This window comes from Mesoplodon mirus (assembly GCF_964341445.2).
Source record: "Mesoplodon mirus genome assembly, chromosome: 3".
Lineage (NCBI taxonomy): Eukaryota > Metazoa > Chordata > Mammalia > Artiodactyla > Ziphiidae > Mesoplodon > Mesoplodon mirus.
The window spans coordinates 18,718,174-18,740,326 of NC_138978.1; the positions used below are offsets into that span (position 1 = coordinate 18,718,174).

Genomic DNA, 22,153 nt, shown 5'->3' on the forward strand with positions numbered 1-22,153 from the left:
GACCCCCACTCCATGCCTCGGAGAGGCAAAAATCGGGCTCCTGTCACTACTAGATGTGGCTGTTGCTGCCTTGGGCTCTGTTGTCAAAAGGGCCAGGCTGGGCAGTGGCTTTTGGCAAAGGAGCTCCCGGTGGGAGGGAGGAGGGCATCCAGAGGCGTCAATCAGGAAGCATGAGTGGGACGAGCTGTCAAAAACTGCGATTTAGCAAAGAGGGGGCAAATGACACAGGGGGAGACATTATGTATGAGAGATGGAGATGCAGAGAGAAGCAGAGACAAATAGAGACAGAGAGACAAAAAAACTGATGCACATAGGTCAGCAGCAGAGAAAAAGACCCACACAGATTCATCCTCTCATTTATTCATTCAACAAACACTAAGTGCCCAATAGCTTCTAGGCACTAGGAAGAAAGCACTGGGAATGACACATCCTTTCCTCGCGGCGCTTAGATTCTAGCGCAGGGAAACAGACAAGAAGCAAATGCACGAGCAAGATCACTTTAGGTGAGGGCTGGGGACTGTGAAACACAAAACAGGACGATATGATAATGAGTGATGAGTACTGGCTGCTGTTTAGCCAGGTGTTTAGAGAAAATCTGTCTGAAGGTGAGACCCGGTGGGTTGTGAAGCATTGGAAGAACATGCAAAGAACTGGAAGCAGAATAATGGTGATGTGTTTGGAAAACAGAAAGATGCCCAGAATGGCTGAAATGCAGGGCAAACATGAGGTGGCCAGGTAGGCAGGGGTCAGTCCTTAGGGGGGCTTCATGAGCCCTGGTACAAAGTGTGAGGTGAAACTATTGCTTAAGCAAGAGAGTAACAAGAAAGATCACACTGCCTGCTCTCTATAGAAGGGACCACGGGGACATAAAAGTAGAGGAATGAAGCCAGGAAGAAGCTATTGCAAAGATCCAGGCAAGAGATGGTACTGTCCTGCGCTTGGGTGATTGCAGTGGAGACAGAGAGAAGAGGACATGTTCAGAATGTATTTTAGCTGCAGAACAGGCAGCCCTCTGCTGAAGGAGTGGATGCGTGGGGTGAGGAAAAGAGGGGAATCAAGGACAACTCTTAGGTCTTTGGTTTGAACACCTGAGCGGGTGATGACGTCATCTACTGAATTGAGGAAGGGACCCAAATAGAGAGAAATTGAGAAATAGACAAAGAGAGATATGTACACGCAGAGACAGTCCGATACAGAGACAGAGAAAGTAGGGGTGGAGAGAGAGGGCGGCAGAGTGAGGAGAGAGGAAATGAGATTCGGTGCAAAGTGACCGGAGAGTCAAGGACAGTCCAGTAGTGGTGTGACAAGGCCAACTAAGGGGACACATGAAAAGATGCAGAACTCTGGTGCTGTCCTTCCTTTAATGTTCACTGAGCCCATCTCTGCACCAAGCTCTGTGTTAAGCCCTGGAGGTGCAAGAGACTCAAGCATGACCTGCCTTCAAGTAGCCCCCAAGCTAGAGGGGAGACAGAGAGATGAGCGAAACCTCACAGTGTGAGAAATGCCTGGGTCCCCGTGACAAATAGTAACAGCAGCAGCAAGAGCGTAGCTGGTTGCTGTGCAGACAATTGCTCTGCTGGGAAGCCGTCTCACAGGCATTGCATTTAGTCCATACAACTCAGTGAGGTATGTACTCTTGTCCTCATTTCACGGATGAGGAAACTAAGTAATTAAGTCCACCAGGAAGATGGGGGCAGGTTTTCCAAAGAGGTAAAATTTGAAGCATGAGTAGGAAGTTATCAGTGGGAGAGAATCAGTAAACCAGAGAAGCCAAGTTCACAGCCAAAACGAGCCAGAGCGTGGCTTGTCCCCTGGGTGTGAAAGGGAAAGAAACCACTATTCAACTGAGGACCTGCCTGTGTGCCAGGACCTTCCCATTTGCATGCCAGCTCAGTTCATCCTCAGGACCACCCTGAGAAATGGACATTATTTGCCCCATTTCACAAAGAAGAGTCAGACCCAGAGGAGGGTCTTGCCCAAGATCACACAGCTGGCTGGTGACAGAGCTGGCATTCAAACCTAGGTCTTTCTGTTGCTGCAACCTGTGAATGTCTAGCAGAAGAGCCAGGTAGGGTCAACCTGGAAGTCTTTCACACAGAGGCTGAGTGGGATCCTGACAAGACTCGGAGAGTAATAGGGGGCCAGCACGACGCCCAGGAGTAGCTCTGGACCCCTTGAACGCCCAGGTGAGAGAGCTTCCCTTTCTCCTCCAGACAGAAATCATCCGGAAACGCCTCCACAAGGACATTCCCCACCATTCGGTCATCATGCTCAACTTCTGTCCTGACCTCCAGTCGGTCCAGCCGAACCTAAGAAAGACCCAGGGCGAGTTTATCTTCCTCATCGACAGGAGTGGCAGCATGAATGGGACCAACATCCACCGAGTCAAGGTACCTCTAAGAGGACCCCTACCCCCAGGATCTAGGGTCCCAGGGTACCCAGCTTCTCAGCACTTTCTGTCCCAAGCACCCCTCCTTCCACACCTGAACCAGTTCCTTAAATGACTATCCATGGCTAAGAGAAAGCACAAACAACTTTTTTGTATGTCAGTTTAAACAGAAACCCCACCCAAACTCAACTTGCTCCCAAAATAAACCCCTGAAGTGATCTGAGCAGAGGTTAACTGCTGTCCGTTTACAAGGGATGAAGTGATCAGTAGCTTCCCTTGGCATTCTACACGCCTTTGTTGTGTCCCTGTTCTGGCTAAAACACCTCACTAGGTACTAAGTGGAGAGGGATACAGAGAAAAAAGGAAGGGAACGAACATTTGCTGAGGGCCTACTATGGGTCAGATACTGTGCAGCCACTGAATGCACAGCTTGGTGTTTAATCCAGATAATAATCCTAGGAGGTCTGTCAAATTGTCACCATTTTCCAAACAGGAAAACCCATCCTGAGAGTTTCAGTAATGTACCCAAGATCATGGTCTAAACTTAAACCCATATCTGTCTGTCTGACCGTTTCTACCATGTGACACTGGAGGTTCATTGGACATGGCCCCTGCCACCAAGGGATGTGTAGAATCCAGTAGAAATGACTTGGTTCATTCTTTTTTTTTTTTTTTTCAAATGCCTAATATGTGCAAAGCCCTGTGCTTGGCCTCCTGGAAAGACGGTAGTTTGTAAACATAGTTCCTGCCCTCAAGGAGCTCACAGTCAAGTGAGGGGCATAGCCCTGTTAACCAAGCCTGCCTGGGAGCATGGTCTTGATGCTTTGGAGGGTTCTGAAGGAGTTCAGGGGAAAGAGTGATAAAACCCTGCCCCCACATCCAGAAGCATTCCATCTCCATGAGGAGATTATTCACCACAGTTATGGCATTATCCAACACTTCCTTGTATTTTTAGCTGTGCAGATGTCTGTCTCCTCCTCTGGAATTATCCACTCATTAAGGAAAAGGACTAGATCTTTCTCATCTGTCTCTCCCCATGGGGTCTAGCTCTGTGTTTATGCGTAAAAAGCCCTTGGTTGCTGTTTATTGAACTGAGTAAAGGATCATAGTTCAAGAGAACAAGGGATGAGAGAACAAGGAGAGGGCTCTGCTGTCACCTGAAATTTTGTCCCTCTCCCGACCTTGTCCCTCTTATTTCCGGAGCAACAGAATGAGCCAGAAGGAATGGGCTTAAGTGGGGTCAGTGATGGCAGCTATCTCCTAAGCCTTGCTATGACTGGGTTTGGTCTTGAAGTATGACAGAGCAGTCATATATGAGATCCAAGTTCTTGTTTGAGCCTCTTGACATTGGGATGCAGGACTGGTTGGTACCTTTTCCCCATCCCTGCCCACCATCAAAGGCAGGCATTGAAGTGAGGAGCTGTCCACAGTGCTGGAGTGCTGAAGCATGCTCCAGGACTGTGTGGCCATGTATATTCCATGCCACAGCTGTACCAATCTGTAAGACATCTCTTCAGTTACTCTAACGTATCATAGGATCACAGACCTAAAACATCTCTCAGAGAGCATTTAATCCATTTTCCCTGCCATTTTCCAGGTAAGGAAACTCAGTCCCCAGGACGCTAAATGTTCTTCCCAACATCACAGAGCTGGTGTGGGAACCTGAACCTTCTGTATCTTAATTCAGGGCTCATTTTCCTTACATTGCCAATAGGGAATTATACAGACTCTTCCACTGAGAAAACCTCTCTTCTCTGATTGTCATTCCTGCTACATGGCTCTGAGAAAAACAATGCCTGGGTTCCAGGGTCCATTCTACCACTGACTCACTATGTGGCTTTGGACAAGTTGATTCTCAACTCTGGCTTCATTTATTCTTTCTGTAAGAAAAGAAAGAAGGATTCATTCAGGGAAGGCAAACATATGTCACACATCCCTCTGTTCCCCTCCTCCAAGCCCAGACAGACATCAATAATTGACCATGACACTTTTTTTCAGTGCTGAGCCTGGATTCAGTCTCCACCTCCTTCTCACCTTGGTGTTCCAGGCAGTTACCACCAGTTAAATGGAGCTGGTTTATGAGTAGAAATCCAGCTCCTGAACTAGAGACCTATTGTCAGAATTCTCTGACAATAACTTACTTCACGTCTCAGTCCCTTTCCCCTTGGAGTCGCTCTTGCTTTCTTTTCCAGTTCAGCTCAGTGAGCTGGAGGTCATCCTTTCACAAATGGCTTTGCATTGGCACAATCCATTATGCTAAACACGTCCCTTTTAGAAAAAGTCGCAGAAATTACTCCGGCCACACATCCCTTTCCCCACTGACAATGAGGCCATTGAGGGGTTGCTTGAGTCATTAGGTGGCTCATTAGGTTGAAGTTTTAGGAAAAACTAGGCTTAGGGAGGTAGGAGAGAATAGAAATCCAAACAGCCATGCCAAAGGGGAAAGTTCAGCCAATTTAATTTCCTGCAGCTGGTCTCATTCTTCAGCTGCCACTTGCTGCCAAAAACATGGCTTTAAAATTCTAATAGGTGTGAGCAGAGACAATCCGTATGGATCAGCAGAGTCTCCTCCTAGCAGCAATACACATCAGTAACTAATGAAAAAATAAACAGATATTGACTTCTTTTGCAGAAAAACAAATATATTGACACAAGCAACAAAAGGGGACAGACAGAACATTAATGTCAATATATACAGAGGGGAATGGAAGAGGGGCTTCAGGGCTGCGGAGCCTGGAAGGCCACATGGTGTAAAAGTTGTCAGGATCTACTTGCTGCTGTTTCCTTCAAGATTGTGGAGTATAACAGTTTGTTTCTCTGAAGCCATGCTGAGGTCCCTGGGGTGCCATCAATAAACTCTATAGGGATGAGGGAAAGCCACTCATTCCTGAGTCCTGTGCCAAGGCAGAGCCAACATAAATAAAGATCTCGGAGCTGTGCTTTGAAAGCCTCAGTCCTATTCTCAGGTTTTATGATCCAGTGCAATTCCTTAGCCCTCTCAGCTTCAGTTTCCCTATCTGTAAAACAGAGGCATTGATACTAATATGTATCTCATGGGGTTGGTAATAATAACCATTTACTGAATGTTTACTGTGTGCCACACTGAGGTTCCGAGGAGTGATATAACTAGCCCAAGGTCAAGTTAGTAATAGCAAAGGTGAGGTTGAAACCCAGATATGTTTAACTTCAAAGTGTATCTGCTTGGGCTTCCCTGGTGGCGCAGTGGTTGAGAGTCCGCCTGCCGATACAGGGGACACGGGTTCGTGCCCTGGTCCGGGAGGATCCCACGTGCCGTGGAGCAGCTGGACCCGTGAGCCATGGCCGCTGAGCCTGCGCGTCCGGAGCCTGTGCTCCGCAACGGGAGAGGCCACAACAGTGAGAGGCCTGCGTACCGCAAAAAAAAAAAAAAAAAAAAAAAAAAGTGTATCTCCTTAACCACTATGCTATAGTACATGTTATAGAGGTTAAATGAGGTAATGAATACAAAGTGCTTAGCATATAGCAATTGCTTGACATTTATCATTGCCTTGTATCATCAGTATCATCAATATCATCATTTTCCCTCTTGTCATCTCCTCCACCTTCTCTCTTTGTCATTATTTTTTAGAATATACCTTGATCAAAGTCTCCTGGTGCTGCACAGTTAAATAGGTTAAGACTCTTTAATGCTCACAGACCTTGAAGCAGAAGGCTGCTTCCTCACCAGTGGGACCTGGACCAGGCCACGTGCCTCCCTTAGACGTCCATTTTGTTTTGGTGGAAGGGGGTGCGCGCTCCCCGCTCTCCTCACCGCTCAGGGTCAGTAGGAGGTGACACAAAACTGGAAAACTGTAATAGGATGGCTTTGAGAAATCGGACTTGCTACACAGAGGAGGAGTTTGATGATGATGGCTTTGGCTCAGCCTCTGGTCAACATCAGCGAATTTCTTTATCTGGGGGAGAAAGTGATGTTGGGTGCAGACAGAGGGTGAAAGGCCCACTTGGAGGATGCTTCCATGCTGCTATGAGAACAATGCTGTGTGGTGGCCAAGGTAAGAACTCCTTCCTGAGTCCTAAAACTTCCCTTCTTACCTGTCAGGATGCCATGCTGGTGGTTCTTAAGAGCCTCATGCCAGCCTGCCTCTTCAACGTCATTGGGTTTGGATCCACGTTTAAGACCCTCTTCCCTTCCAGTCAGACCTACAGTGAGGTAAGGAGGGGGCATGCCTGGGACCAGAAGGGGTCAGGTGGTGAGAAACAGAGGCAAGGAAGGAAAAGGAAAGAGGAGGTAACCCCGAGGCCTGCCCACATAGAACCTGTTCACACATATAGAACCTAGATGATGCCAGGAGCAGAGAACCAAAGGGAGGCTATCTCCGTGTAGGCAGTCTTCTGGCCTCCCCGCTCCTTAAAATAAAGATCATGTGGGGCAAAGTATGGATGTACACTGGGAGCGGGTAGAGGGAAGGGATAGGGAAAGGATATATCTTAGGCCTCCCACTCACTGAAGCCTCCATCTCATTCGAATGATAGACTCATGCAAGGTTGAGCTAAAGGAGTGAATAGCAAGGGATAGAGGAGTGAATAGGTGGGCGAGTGGACTAAGAAGGGCACTCATATGGCTCAAGGTAACAGTTTGTAACAAGAGGACCCTTGGCCCCAGTAGGATGTTTAAAATGGGAGCATCCTAGGGAGTTCCCTGGTGGCCTAGTGGTTAGGATTCTGGGCTTTCACTGTTGTGGCCCAGGTTCAATCCCTGGTTGGGGAACTGAGATCCCACAAGCCATGAAGCACAGCCAAAATAAAGGCGGGAGGGTGGCGGACATCTTACCCAGGTCTAGGAACAGGAAGGAAGGAAGGGAGGGAGGGATGGAGGGAGAGAGAGAGAGACGGTGGGTGGGAAGGGAGGAAAGAGGGGCATAGGAGCCACTTTTCAATTAAAAATAACTTATTTGTCGGTTTTTTAAATACAGAAATAATATATATTGATTGTCCCACAATTTTTAAATCTAGATAATCAAAATGAAAAATTTGAAAATCTCCCATGATCAGTCAGAAAAAAAGAAAAACCACTGTTAAGAGCTTAGTATAAATCCCTTCTTGCTCTAAGCATTTACATACATTTTCAGTAAAGGTAGGATTAGACCTCCCATACTTTCTGTAACCTATTTTTCTAACAAAACAGCCTATCATGAGCATATGTCCATGCTAGTAAGTATTAATCTGCAACATAATTTTCCATAGCTGCCTACTATTTCACTACACAGATAGGCTGCGACTTATTTAACTAAACCGCTACAGGTGGGCATTTAAGTTGTCTCCATTTTTTTCTATTTAGTTATCTTTGCAGCAAATACTTTGCATACATCCTTAATGATTTGCTTGGAATAAATGCCTCGTCTTGCTGGTTCCAAAGGTACATATACATTTTTTTAAGACTTTTGTTATATTCCATTACTCTAAGTGTGGATGTTGGAAGAGCATCTTCCTGAGTCAGGAGCAGGAAAACATCTGATATCCAGTGAGAATCTGTCCTTGCTACAGTGACATCCATCCAGTGGCAGGAATCCTTGGCCAGTTGAGTCTCACAGTGTTGGTCCAGGAGGGAGGAAATCTGAAACCCAGATTGGGGAAATGGTTTCCTCAGAGTATCATAGGGATTTAGTGCAACAGTCAGGCCAGGACTCAAGTCTTAAGATTTCTAGTCTAGTGGTCTTTCCACCATACCTCCTGCCTCACTCACCAGAAAAGGAAACCTCATTTGTGCTGGGCAGTTAGGGCTTGATGCGCTACCTTTTCCAGGGGTGTTTTTATTTTTAAAGAGGAACAAAGAAAGGACAACAGTAGGTTAATACATCATGAATGGTGGCATTTGGGGCGTTGGTAGGTGGTGTTATTGGGCAGACTCACACCGAAAAGTGGCCACCTATTCTTCCTGGGCGTGGGGCAGAGATGAAACTGGGAACATGAGTCCGCTCCAGTGAGGCTGAACTAAGATCCAGGGAAACAAAGGATTCATCCTCCAAGGGGCTTAGAGTCTCCACACCATATAATGACCCTGGGGACGATCTCCCTGCCCACGACCCTTCTCTGCAGGAGAGTTTGGCCAAGGCCTGTGACAACATCCAGAGAATGCAAGCGGACATGGGTGGCACCAACATTCTCTCCCCGCTCAAGTGGATCATCCGGCAGCCAGTGCTCCGAGGCCACCCAAGGCTCCTCTTCCTCATCACAGATGGTGCCGTCAACAATACCGGGAAGGTGCTGGAGCTGGTGCGAAATCATGCCTTCTCCACCAGGTGGGCACAGGCTGAAGGTTTAGGGCTGCCCTGGGCTGGGGATGTCAGAACTGGGGCAACGTGGAAAATGCCAGGAGGAGAAGAGGGGACCCACAATTCCTACAGAGCTTTGTTTCCAGGATGGTGTGGCCAAATTCAAAGTTTGCCTTTTCCCCACAGTGGTTCAGGAGGGATAAGATGCCCACACCTCTGCATCCAGGTCTCAGAGAGCAGTCTAGGCAGAGGAAGTCCTACCTGCTTTGACTCTGTGCTGGGGTGGGAGGTGATGGGCTGTCCATGTGTGAATGTGAGTGCCCACTGATGGCCCTCTTTCTTCGCCCTCACCCTCTACCTGAAGCTGGGGCCAGCTCTGAGATAGCTCTGCTGGATCATGATCCACCCCTTTCCCCATCAGGGGACAAAAATGGCAGAGAGGATGGGAAGTAGCAGCCTCTCTTGTCCCCCTCTTCCAGGTGCTATAGCTTTGGAATTGGACCCAACGTCTGCCACAGACTGGTGAAAGGGTTGGCAACTGTGTCCAAGGGCAGTGCTGAGTTCCTGGTGGAGGGGGAGCGGCTGCAACCCAAGGTAGGCAGAAGGGCCTCCATCTCTTCTGGTGCTGGGACCTCAGAGGCCCACACTGGTCACACAGCAACTCAGTGGTGGAGCTGGGATTTCACCCCAAGCCTGAGCACTCCACTAGGCTACACTGCACCCCAGTGGAAATCAGAGTTGGAGGCCACAGAGTGGACATTTCCTGGAGCTAGTATAGGACACTAGATGCCCTGGTCTCCAGCCACTGGCTCATATGTTCCATCCACTGGCTGGGCAGGATTGGGGTTCCCAAAGGAGTCATTGCCTCTATGGATAGGAGTTGCGCTTGGGGTCATTTCTGGCCATGTTCCTGATGATGACAAATGATGGCTCAGAAGAATCTAAAGGACCCAGAAATCAAGGCAGTTATAGTCTTCTCTCCATGTCTTGCATAATTGGCACAAATAATCCAACACTTAGAAAATCACTGTGTCAGTCCAGATTTTTCAGGAACAAGAAACAGAGCGGAAGTTAAGAGTGCAAAGTTTTCTTGAGGGATAAAATCTGTAGAAGGGAAAAGAGGAGGAAACAGGAGGGAAAACTTTTTAGTCCACGTGCAGATGCAACACTTGTGAAAGGGAAGGAGGGAAGCAGGATTGGTCAGGGAGAGCCTCAGACTGCAGTGCAGGTCTGACAGGGTCTCAACCAACCCACCAGGGATCTCTGGAGCAAGAAATGCCCATTAGGTTGTCTCTGTTGGGTGGAAAGACCAGGCACGGATATCCCTGCCATGCTCATTTGTTGCCTGGGGGCTTCCAGGGAGAGGTGTGAACTTGGTTTGAAAGCTGAGGCACTGCACATGGAAACTGTCATCTAACTGCATTCCTTGCAGCAAAAGAACACAGTCTTTCTCGAAGGGAAATTTGAGAGTGCACCTCTATGGTTGCCACAATCCTCAAATCATTTTTCTCCAGCTTTGCAGTACATTTGAGGAAATCATCCTAGGGGATGTTAAACCACTGTCTAAGTGCTAAACCAGCCGTCATTTATTGAATGCCTATCATGGGGCAGATACTTCCAATTCAGTATCTTCCCAACTACAGGTAATCTTCCCAACTACACTGAAAGTTGAGAATTACTAACTCCCTTTAACAGAAGGGGACACGGAGGCCCAGGAAGGTAAATTGACTTGCTCAAGATCACTATTCAGTCCATGTTTTGAGACAAACTTTCTGTGTGCCCCAGGCTCATCACAGCCCTACTCTAAGTCTTGGGTTTTTCTCATTTATAAAATGCTAAGCTTAGAGAAGGTGAAAGCAAAGATCTGCTCCAACTCTGATATTCTAGGAGTCTAAGAAACTCAGAGGCATGTTTGCTGCTGAGCAAGCCGCCCAAAGTCTACTGTCACGTCTTCCCTGATACCTCTTCTCATGCTCACACCCACATAGTCTTCATGCTCCTCATCTGTGCATATCCCCATTCACACATCCCCCCAACCTGTGCTCTGACCCTGTCCAACAGATGGTCAAATCCCTGAAGAAGGCCATGGCCCCAGTCCTGAGTGATGTGACTGTGGAGTGGGTCTTCCCTGAGACTACCGAGGTCCTGATCTCACCTGTCAGCACCAGCTCCCTCTTCCCTGGAGAACGGCTGGTGGGGTATGGCATTGTATGTGATGCCTCCTTATTCATCTCCAATCCCAGAACAGTAAGTACTTTAGAAATTCCAGGGGTCAGTGGGGGTCCAGAACCCTTCCCACAAAGCCATCCTTGGCTGGAAAGACAATTTATCTGTGGCAGCTAGGAGCCAATTGGATCTGGGTTTACTCTTGTGGGGTATAGTTGTCAGGCTATGGGCATTCAGTCATGGTGACACTGCTTGGGTAAATGCTACCATCTCAATATGTGGTGCTCAAGATGCCCTGCAAGAGGAGAACTTGGGGAACATGTTTAAAATGCAGAGCCCTAGCTCCAACCCAGGTCCCCTGAATAAAAATCTCTGAAGATAAGGCCCAGGAACCTGCATTTTGCATAATCTACTCCAAGTGATTTTGGTGAATAGTTCAATTCAGAACAATGGCACTCAGATTTCTTTCCCTGAACACACTAGAGAGATCATATCTCCTTAGATGAATTTGTGTTTTATTTATTTACATGGATAATTCCCTTGTATGTGGTGGCAGAAGTGGAATAAAAGCGAGGAACTTCTCAAAGGGAGGTGGAATCCATGCTAAAAAGTAGAAGATTGCCTGAGATGCTATTTCCTCATCTAGCTCCCCTCGTTAGTAAGTCTCTCCACTCCCCTTTAAAGGATTTGTCATCTTGTTTTGTTTTTAAGCAGGAGTCACAAACTCAATGCCTAGAGGGATTGGGCAGGTATAAAATGAACGAAATGGGCTTGTTGTAAAAATTAAAGGGACAAATGTCATGAGAGATAGCAGATATTCCCCCATATAGAGGAAATAAGGGGTGGTGAGGAATACAGCAAACTGGAGAGCACACACTCTGTCTAAATGCTCAGCCCCTACTCGGCCCTAACAAACAGTTATCATGCAAGATTGTGGACCCTATGTTAAATGAGTTTCCAATCTTTCAAGAGAAGTTAGAATTTTATTTGAAATTTCCAGATTTTAAAATGTTATGGAATCTCTTAAGGACCATGGTCAGCAATGGTAAGAGTGTTTTGGAGAGTAGAGTGTTCAACTGCGGGGAGAACATGCTAAACAAAATGCTGGTCAAGACTTTGCACAGTCCAGGCCTTTCCTGGGGGCCTGAGAGGTAGCAGATCATCCACAGACCTTACTCCTAACAGGGACTGTCAAATCTATTCTCCTTTCCTTACCCATGAGACTGGCAACGCTTTCTCCTACTACTAGAAGAGTTGTTGGGTAAGGGTATAATCGTGACTTACCCTCCCGGAAGGTGATCTAGAAATAACTAATAAAATTAGAAATATATACCTTCTCAACCCAGAAAAACCTCCTAAGAATCAAACACATAGAAATAAAAGTGATGTAATAGATTCATGGTCAAGGATTTATTGTGGCATTTTTTACGGTGGCAAAAAATAAATGGCCACAAAGTGAATGCTTAATAAAAAAGTGTGGTAGAATATCATACAGCCAAATGTTTAAAAGAATAGTTGATGTGAAAGATTTCCAAAATGTTTTAAGTGCAGAGTTCAAGCTACAGATAAATGTAAGTAATACGGTCCAGCTTTTGTAGCACAAGATGACCCCAAAAAGCCCTTATATTTTTATATATGTTTATATCATGGAGAATGAAACGAAAGGAACAGATGGTTCATGCTGTTATTTTTGGTTATCTATTTGGAGACAGCAGTAGCATTTAGAATTACACTTTTTTAACATTTAATAAAGAATATAATTAAAAATATAAACAACATAAGTGATATGAAAAACCACCTCCATTCACCATCCCTTAAATTTAGGCAGAAGTCTGCCTAAATTCCCCAAGCAAGCAAAAAATTTTCTTATTATTTCGGTTCTTCAAAGGTAGAACCTCCACCATCTCCTCTCACACCCCTTGCTGCCCTTTGGATGTCCTTCCTGACATCCAGCCTCACTCTAAGCCCTCTTTTCTCTCCCTCCCTCCAGGACAAGAGAAGACGATACAGCATGCTACACTCTCAGGAGTCCGGCAGCTCTGTCTTCTACCACTCACAGGATGAGGGGCCTAGCCCAGACAGTGGAGACTCTGCCAAGAGCTTGGGGACACCCTTCAACCTGAGGCAGGCCAAAGATGCCCAGCCATCCAGCGGAGACTCCGCCACCAGTCCTGGTCAGTCAGTTGCTCTTTGTGCTTCACTCCCTTCTCCAGGGAGGCCATGATTGCTACATTTTTACTGAACACTTATTATGTGTTAAGCACTTTTTACAATCTCATTGAACGGTTAGCAGCTGTGGAGGTGGGTACTATAATACCAACTTTACAGATGAGGAAACTGAAACTTGGAGAATTTTAGCAACGTGACTAAGCTCATGGAACTTCAAAGAGGTAGAGTACAGATAGAGTTTAGACCTGTCTTCCTCCAAAACCTCTTTATGGTTTTAGTTTCCATTCAGAGGGTAATTATTGATGACCTACTAAGGCTAGGTACTGAGTGCAGTGTGGGAAGCAAAGATGACTCAAACATGGCACTTGTCCCTCAGAAGTTCTCCATCTAGCGAGAGAGAATCAACAGGCCTTAACTCTCTTAGAAAGCAGAATGACATGGACCACAAGAAAGTTTAACAAACTGTAAGGATCCCAGGGAAAGGAACATCTGGTAGAGGATATTAACAAAGACATAATGAGGGCACTGGTTCTTAGAAGTGGGAAGGGAGAGGAGATGCCAGGCAGCAGAAACTGCCTGAGCAAAGATGTGGAGGTGTCATACCTAGAAAACGCATACACAGCTGGTATATTTGGAGCACATTATACCTTGAAAAATGAGCAGAAAGGAGAGTAGCTGGATGGATAGATTAGAGCCAGGTTAGGCAAGGCTTTGAATGCCAGGTGAGATGAGGCATCTGCACATATTTCAGTAGGTAAGCAGTGGAAAACTCAAGAAGTTTCCAAGCAAGAAAGGGGTATGCAAGCCCTTCTCTCTTTCCCCACTGTCCTCCACCCTGACGGCTTCCCTGTCACCACTCCTGCCCAGGTCTAGACTTCTCCCAGCGACGGCGGGCATACAGCACCAACCAGATCACCAACCACAAGCGCTCTCCAAGGGCCCTCACGGCCAGCGACCCCACAACAGCTGCCAGGAGATACCCACTGAGGAAAACCAAGCTGCAGGACCTCACCAAGCAGACCAGCCTGGATGCTCCGCGGTGGCAGATTGATTTGCAGGTACCCAAGTAGGGCATATTGGAGTTGGGGGTGGCCGTAGATGGGGAAGAGCTCTGTCTCCTGCTTCAGCCATAAGGATAGAGCTTGACCACAATTTACAGTGAGGTGAGTCACTTCTTCCTCCTTTTTCTGGATCTTCACTTGCCCGACCTCCAACGACAACTTCCTAATAATGATACCCATTGGTCAATGACATCACCCATTCTCTGCTCATAGAACTTCCCAGTTGGCAAGGAGCACCCCCATCTACACTCTCATTTGATTTTACAGCACCCCTTGGAAAGGAGGGAATGTGGGGGCCGGCCACCCCCACTCCATACAGATGTGGAAATTGAGGGTCAGAGAGGTAAAGTGACTTACCCAGGGTCACACAGCCAGTCAGGGGATCGCAGCGAAAGATCTTCTTCCTGAAAAGCCCTTCCTTTCCCCTCTCTGTCACCTTCTGCACCTTCTGAAAATCCCAAGGCTGTATGTTCACCCAGGGCAGAGATCATCTCAGAGTTAGAAGCACAGCAGGACCAGTCATCCAGTGTCCGGCCAGACCAGGGTTTCTCAGCTCCCACACTATTGACATGGGAATTCTTTGCTGTGGAGGCTGTCCTGTGCACTGTGGAATGTTGGGCAGCCTCCCTGGCCTCTATCCACTGGATTCCAGGAACAATACCATCCCCAGTCAGGACAGCCAAAAATGTCTGCAGACACTGCCAAATATCCCCAGGAGAGGGGGACAAAAGAGAGTCACTGTCCTAAACCTAATTGGTATTTGCTATTATCTGTATGCCTTATCCCATTTTCTTAAGAATGGGCTTTATGTAGCTTTGTCATTGTGAGTCTGTGGTTCCATAAAAGTAGCCTTTCGCTCTCCCATTCCCACCCATAATCCCCATCCCTCCCCACCTCCAAATACACATAAGCCCCCTATGCTCCCCAATGGCGGGGACACTGCCACCTTGCCCCTGAAGGCTCTCCTCTGTGCTTAGCCAGGAGCCACCCGATGCAGTTGGAAGATACTGACCTTGGAGTCAGGCAGACTCTGCTCCTCAAGCATGTTGCTTAGCCTCTCTGAGTCCCCAATTTCTTCATCTACGACATGATGAGAATAGCTTGTCAGATGATTGAGCTAACAGTCATCAACAGGTGTTTACTGGAAGCCAACTGTAGGTGGAGGGCTCTTGCAGCATTGGCTGATAAAAGATGAAGTGCCTACTGCAGCATCTGGCACATGGTAGGTGTCCTTTAAATGCAACTCTACTTGGTGAGAGCTCTGGGCAGCTTGGCAGCTCTCCTCCTCACTTCTGGCCCATCTTTGTTCATCTCTCCCCATTCCCTGCTTGGCTTCTTCCATAATCTATCTATCTCCAATACACTTGTGTGAATGTATATGCATGCACGCACACACACACACACAAACACACACACACACACACACACACACACACACACATACATATACACTCCCTGCAGCCTATGGCTGGGTGAAGGGGGCTGAATCTTAGACTAACTTGTTGCTATGGAACCTGTAGCAGCTTCTGCTTCTCAGTGTGCTGGTGATGGTGGGGCAGGGGTAGGGGGAATCCCAGTCTCTGTTGTGGTAAAGTCTCTGTTGTTGGCTGGGTACCAGTTCCCACTGAGGCCGTCCTAAGAGGGAGCAGTCCCTTTCATCTCCCACACCCTTGTACCATCCCCAGGACCTCAGGCCCAGAGGAAACAGGAAGGATGAATCTAGCCCCTGCCCCAAGGAGACCCCATCTAATGGGGAGGCACAGTCCTCTTTCCAGTAAATATTTGATAGAGATGAAAAAGACCCCATGGTTAACTGTTAGCCTAAAAACTAAGAGGCACTTTTCCTCTCTGTTACACCTAATAAGTGCCTTTGTCCCCCCATCCCCTCCTCCTTCCAGGCAGATGTATGTGTTCCCAGAGGCGCAAAATTTATTTTTAACTAATTTAATATTCTTTAATTACAAAAGTAATACGTATTCAGAGTTTTCAATAAAAAAACTCTCGAACAGTTCAGTTGAATATAAAGTAAAAATAAAAGTCCCCCTCCCCTGTGCCCTGACTCACTTGGTTTTGGGTGTTTCCTTCCAGAAATACTACACACATTAAAAAACACACATATGCGACACACATATATGTTTTGAACAATCACATATACAAACTGCTCTCCAATTTACTTTTTAAATGTCTTTTTAATTCACTTTTTATATGCAGTAACATTATTCTTTTCCGTGAACATCTCTGTGAGTTTTGACAAATGCATGTAGTCATGTAACTCGCTCCACAATCAAAATATAGAACAGTTGCAATTTACTTTTTTGAAATAAACTCTATCTTGGACATCTTCCCATATTGGTTTGGAAAAAATCTGCCTCTTTCATTTCACTGTTGTATGGTGTTCCATTGCATGGATGTACCATAACATATTTACCAACCCCTAGCGATGGACATTTAGACAGTTTCCAGATTTTCACTTTTACAAACAGTACCGTAATAAATATACAATATGGGCACACGGATATTTGCATCCTTGTGTATTACCACAGAATTAAATTCCTAAAAGTGGAATCCATGGGTCAAAGGAGATTGTGCATCTTGTTGAGAGATAGCACACGGCTAAATCATTCTTGTACAAGTGTGCTTCAGTGCACAGTCCCACCAACAGTCCATGAGAAACTGTCTTCTTGTTGACAACTATGGTTGTCATCACACATTTAAATATTTGCTAATCCAGAAGATTTAAAAAATCATAACATTTCAATTTAGAGCAATGCTCATGAGACTGAGCATTTTTTCATGGGCTTATAGAATCCTCTCCCTATGAACTGCCTGCAGATGCCCTTAACCCATTGTTCTATTGAATTTATCTCCCTTCTCCTCCACCCCAGTGATTTATAAGAGCATTTTCTTGAAAATGATCTTTGTCATGCGTGTTGCAAATATATTTCCCAGTTTATTCCTTGCCTTTTGAAGTGTTTTGTACTAGCACTAAACAGATTAAATCCACAAAACAGAACAGTAAGTCCAGAAATAAAACCAAATATATATGACAGCTTTGTCAGGATAGAGGTAGAGAACTGATAAGCCGTAGGGACTCAATGAATGAACTGTATTCAGTAAATGGTGATGACGTTTGTACTCTTCATAAAATCAAAGAAAAGGCTGTTTTCTATTTCCTTACATCAAAACAAATTTTTTGGGAATCAAAGATTTAAACAAACAAAAATAGAGTCACAAAAATTCTAGAATTTTTTTTAGTAGGAAAGACTTTTTAAGCATGACAAATGAGAAGACATAAGGGAAAAGGCTGATAATTATAACCACAAACACACACAGAGTTTTAAACTTTATGGCCAAAAACAAAAAAGGTGGGTTTAGAATATTATCCATGGTATGTGATTTTCCACGGTTTTCCTGGTTTGGACTTTATCCATGGTTTGGGATTACTTGTGTTGATGTTTCTCATGGGGAATGGGGAGCAGGTCATGTGTCCTTGGGTACTACAGGGGCAGTCCCCCGGGAGGAGCTGGGGTAGCCAGGGGAAGAGTTGTGGCTGGAAGTGGAGGGTAGGGGGCCAGCCATCAGGAGCTCAGCCTCCCCCCCTTCCTCTTGCATTCTTAGCCCTTGCTGAACAGTGGCCCGGGCCTGAGCCAGGGCCCCAGACTCTGGGGTCCACGGGCCCACAGGCCCCCTCTGCTGCCCCAAGGCTGCCAGCCCTTCCTGCCCTCCGGCCAGGAGACCCAGGCTTGGAGCCCCATGAAAGAGCTGGATCTTGGGTCTGGCCTGAAGCCTGCCTCAGACAGCTGCAGCCCTGGGGACCTGAGTAAGTGCCACAGGGTCCAAGACCTGACTGGGGACAGGGAGGAATCCTAGGCTGTAGCCCAGCCTGGGAGGGGGGCATCTGCTGTGGCCCATCCCTCCCAGAGGACCTCACCAATCCCTCTCTCCCAATCAACCTGGTCCTTGGGCTGCCTGTGAGGCTCCCAGGTGTCCTACCTGTGGAGTGACCCGCCACCCTATCTGGCCCCCTCAGGTACTGGCTTCCTGAGAGGTGGCTCTGCCCTACTCTTGGGGACAAGCCAGTGCCACCCCTGCTCTCCTAAGGAAAGAGTTGTGTGTTCCCTGGGGGTGGGAGGGGGGAGGGGGACTGTCCTTGCTTAGGGGTGTCTGCATCCTGGGGAGGGATGATGTCGCCTGGGAATGGACCCCCTGTCCTGCAGCTCAGATCACAGCCCGCTTGTCCCTCCGCCCCCAGAGCTGTCCCATCGCCCCTCCGCCTTCGAGACCGAGACGTCCTCGGACTGGGAGCCCCTAGCCGAGTCCGAGGAGCAGGCCAGTCCCCGCAGGCCCGTCAGCCCAGGACCCGTGCTGGGCAAGGCCGTGGTCAAGGGCCTGCGCGACAGCCAGCCTTTGCAGTGGGAGGTGAGCTTTGAGCTGGGGCCTCCCGGCCCCAAGAGGGGCAGCGCGTGCGAGCCCGACCTGTGGAGCGAGACCTTCCACCACCTGGCGGCCCGCGCCATCATCCGCGACTTCGAGCAGCTGGCGGAGCGCGAGGGAGAGATCGAGCAAGGTGAGGGCCTAGGGCCCGCCCCCTCCTAGAAGCCCCGCCCCATGCCCCTCCCCCGCCTCTCCCCCAGGGACTGCCCTCCTCCCCTGGCTCCACCCCCTTCCTTCCCCCCACTGCCCTGCCACCGCCCAATGCTCCGCCTCCCCTCCCCATCGCTGCCCCCAGGTGCCTCCCTTGACCCCCACAGTCCCCTCCACACACACACACACACACACACACACAGCGGCTCAGGGCTCCACCCCCTGCTTGATCTGCCTACTCCCAGCCCCACGCTCCTCCACACCTCCCACACCCACCCGGTGACCAGTCCTCTCCTCCCTCCTTTTCCTCTGCTACACCTCCCTCACCCCTCCTCACTTCCCAGGGCAGCTCCCTGCAGCGCCCCTGTAGGGCTCCAGAGACAGAACCGTGGGGATCGCCCTATTCCACCTGCCTTGCTCCTCTGGGACCACACCTATCTTTCCACAGAACCCCTAGATCTAATCGGTCCACCCAGTAACCAATCAAGGCCATTTATTGAGTACGGATCAGCTGGGGGCGAGGCTCAGGGCTGAGCAGTGCAGTGACCACCACCATCCCTGTCCTTACTTATGAGTGCTTGACACAGATTAGCAGGGAAGCCAGCCGACATTAATCAAATACACACAATTAATTGAGTGCATTTGTCCTAATGCTATTAAGAAGAAACACAGGGATCCAAGAAATTGTATAACAGGGATGGTGGGGAGGCTAATTTAGTTCAGGAATTGGGGCAAACTTTCAAGACAGTGATTCCTGGGATCTTGATGGAACACACCTGGAGAACAGATAAATAGAGATATAAATAGAGAATATTTCCATTATTTGTTATAGTTTATGCTTTATTTATATAACAATGCTACATGGTTTATATTTTATATTATTTGTATTTTTGTAAATGTTGTTTTTTTTTTCTTCCCATGAGCACTTTACCTTACAGTTTACAGGACATTTGTCCATCCTTCACGCCAAGGAGACTGCTCACCTGCTCAGTAGGAAGAGCCTGGGCTTTGGGGACCATCCTGAGTCCTGATCTCAGGTCCATTCCTAACTTGCTGTGTGACCCTATGCTCACCACTCTCCCTCTCTGGTTTGTCTCTGCAAGGTTGTCCCAATGGGCCAGACCGGTGGTCCCCACACAGCCAGGGGACCTGTGAAATCCTGCAGCAAGATTCTCATCACAGAGCTGCAAAATGAAAATAGAAGATACTGACAACACAGAGATTTGGGTTTTTTTTTTAATAACACTATATTTAAGGAACACAACTGTCATTTTTTATTAGATGTCTTACCTCTTTTACATTAAAATATCCTTATTTTATGAAGTGATGGTGGAGGTTTTAATAATCTTGAGGGTTTCTTTTAAAGGACCTTAATGGCAAGTTGGTAGCTCCTTAATTTTAAGGGCTTATTTAATTCCGGCACCATGGATCTAGCCCTCCATTTAGCTTCCAGAGCTTCCATGTCAGGGAGGACTTTCCCACTCTACACAGTGACCACCCCCCCTTCTCCCTCTGCAGGGTCCAGCCGCCGCTACCAAGTGAACGCCGTGCACACCAGCAAGGCCTGCAACGTCATCAGCAAGTACACAGCCTTCGTGCCTGTGGACAGAAGCGAGAGCCGTTACCTGCCCACTGTCGTGGGATACCCCAACTCTGGTAAGGCAGGTGCACGGCCAGGGCTCTTCTGAGGACCAAGCAACTCCCAAGTGGGCCAGAGGAAGGGGACTGGGATACAAAGCAGCCTAGACTGGTGGGGAGGGGTTCAGGGAAGGGCCTTGAAGCTAAAAGGCTTCCCAGCAGATGGTTTGGCTGCCAGTGGGTAGGGGGCACATGAACCCCCATCCCACTGCTCTGCAGAGGGCTCTGAAACCATCCCACTCCCCTTTTCCCACTGAATGAATATGACTTGATTGTATTTTTCCAATTGGTATGTGCTCACTGTAGAAAAGTCTAAAATATAGAAAGATGTGGATGGATCTCGAGATTATCATATGAAGTGAAATAAGCCAGAGAAAGACAAATATCATAGGACATCACTTATATGTAGAATCTAAAAAAAAAAAAAAGATACAAATGAACTTATTTACAAAACAGAAATAGACCCACAGACATAGAAAACAAACTTATGGTTACCAAAGGGGAAAGGGGGAGAGAGATAAACTAGGAGTTTGGGATCAACATATACACACATATATAAAACAGGTAACCAAGAAGGACCTACTGTATAGCACAGGGAACTCTACTCAACATCTTGTAATAACCTATAAGGGAAAAGAATCTGAAAAAGAATATATCCGTGGGTGTGTATATATACATACATATATATATATATATATATATACAAATCTGAATCACTTTGCTGTATACCTGAAACTAACACACTATTGTAACTCAACTATACTTCAATAAAAAAATAAATAAAAATTAAAATTAAAAATTAAATATAGAAAGACATAAAATAAACAAAAGTGACTGGAACTGACAGCCATCCAGAAATGAGTACTAATTAATCCCTTGGTGTGACCATCCTGCCAGACTTCTTTCTACAGGTGTCTACATGTAGAGAAATCAAAAGACAGATCATTTTGCATAACCTGGATCATACCAATATGTGCTCTATCTTACAAACTCTGGGTGTGGGAAATATCTTTCCGTCTTTTCATTTTAACAGCAGCAGGTACCCCACTGCAGGGAGCGATCATCATCATAACAGCCAATTAGACAGTGTTCCAAAGCCCTTTATATACATTAAATCATTTAATCCTCAAAACAGCTCTGCAAAAAAGATACTGTTTCCCCCATTTTACAGTTGGGGAAGCAGAGGCAGAGGGGGAAGTAAGGGGGTAAGTAACTTGCCCACGGTCACACAGCCATGAAGGGTAGAGTCAGGCTTTGACTCCCAGTAGCCTGGTGTCAGAGTCTGTGCTCCCTCCTACTCCTCTCCACTGCCTCTTTTTTTTTTTTAATGTTTTATTTATTTATTTATTTATTTATTTATTATTTTTGGCTGCATCAGGTCTTAGTTGCAGCACGCGGGCTCTTTGTTGTGGCGTGCAGGCTTCTCTCTAGTTGTGGCGTGCAGGCTCCAGAGCGTGTGGGCGCTATAGTTTGCGGCAGGCAGGCTCTCTAGCCGAGGCGCGTGGGCTCAGTAGTTGTGACCCGTGGCATGTGGGATCTTAGTTCCCCAACCAGGGATCGAACCCACATCCCCTGCATTGGAAGGAAGATTCTTTACCACTGGACCACCAGGGAAGTCCCTCCACTGCCTCTTAAGGTTTATCAGAATGTAGCCCCCTATTATTAGACCTTCTGTTTATTCCCTTTTTTTTTTTTTTTTTTTTTTTTTTTGTGGTACGCGGGCCCCTCACTGTTGTGACCTCTCCCGTTGCGGAGCACAGGCTCCGGATGCGCAGGCTCAGCGACCATGGCTCGCGGGCCCAGCCGCTCCATGGCATGTGGGATCTTCCCGGACCAGGGCACGAACCCGTGTCCCCTGCATCGGCAGGCGGACTCTCAACCACTGCGCCACCAGG

General features: G+C 47.3%; 1 protein-coding gene across 1 annotated transcript in view; it reads left to right on the forward strand.

Moving 5' to 3' along the window:
• VWA5B1 (von Willebrand factor A domain containing 5B1) overlaps positions 1-22,153 on the forward strand; it is a gene marked incomplete at both ends in the record, with an annotated part of 39,976 nt that overhangs the window by 10,568 nt on the left and 7,255 nt on the right. Inside the window, 10 exons of the mRNA XM_082612882.1 lie at positions 2,214-2,390; positions 6,468-6,578; positions 8,465-8,667; positions 9,120-9,234; positions 10,702-10,887; positions 12,797-12,980; positions 13,843-14,033; positions 17,655-17,856; positions 18,289-18,603; positions 20,139-20,276. Of these exons, the coding sequence (XP_082469008.1) occupies positions 2,214-2,390; positions 6,468-6,578; positions 8,465-8,667; positions 9,120-9,234; positions 10,702-10,887; positions 12,797-12,980; positions 13,843-14,033; positions 17,655-17,856; positions 18,289-18,603; positions 20,139-20,276 (1,822 nt within the window). The remainder of the gene's footprint in view (positions 1-2,213; positions 2,391-6,467; positions 6,579-8,464; positions 8,668-9,119; positions 9,235-10,701; positions 10,888-12,796; positions 12,981-13,842; positions 14,034-17,654; positions 17,857-18,288; positions 18,604-20,138; positions 20,277-22,153) is intronic.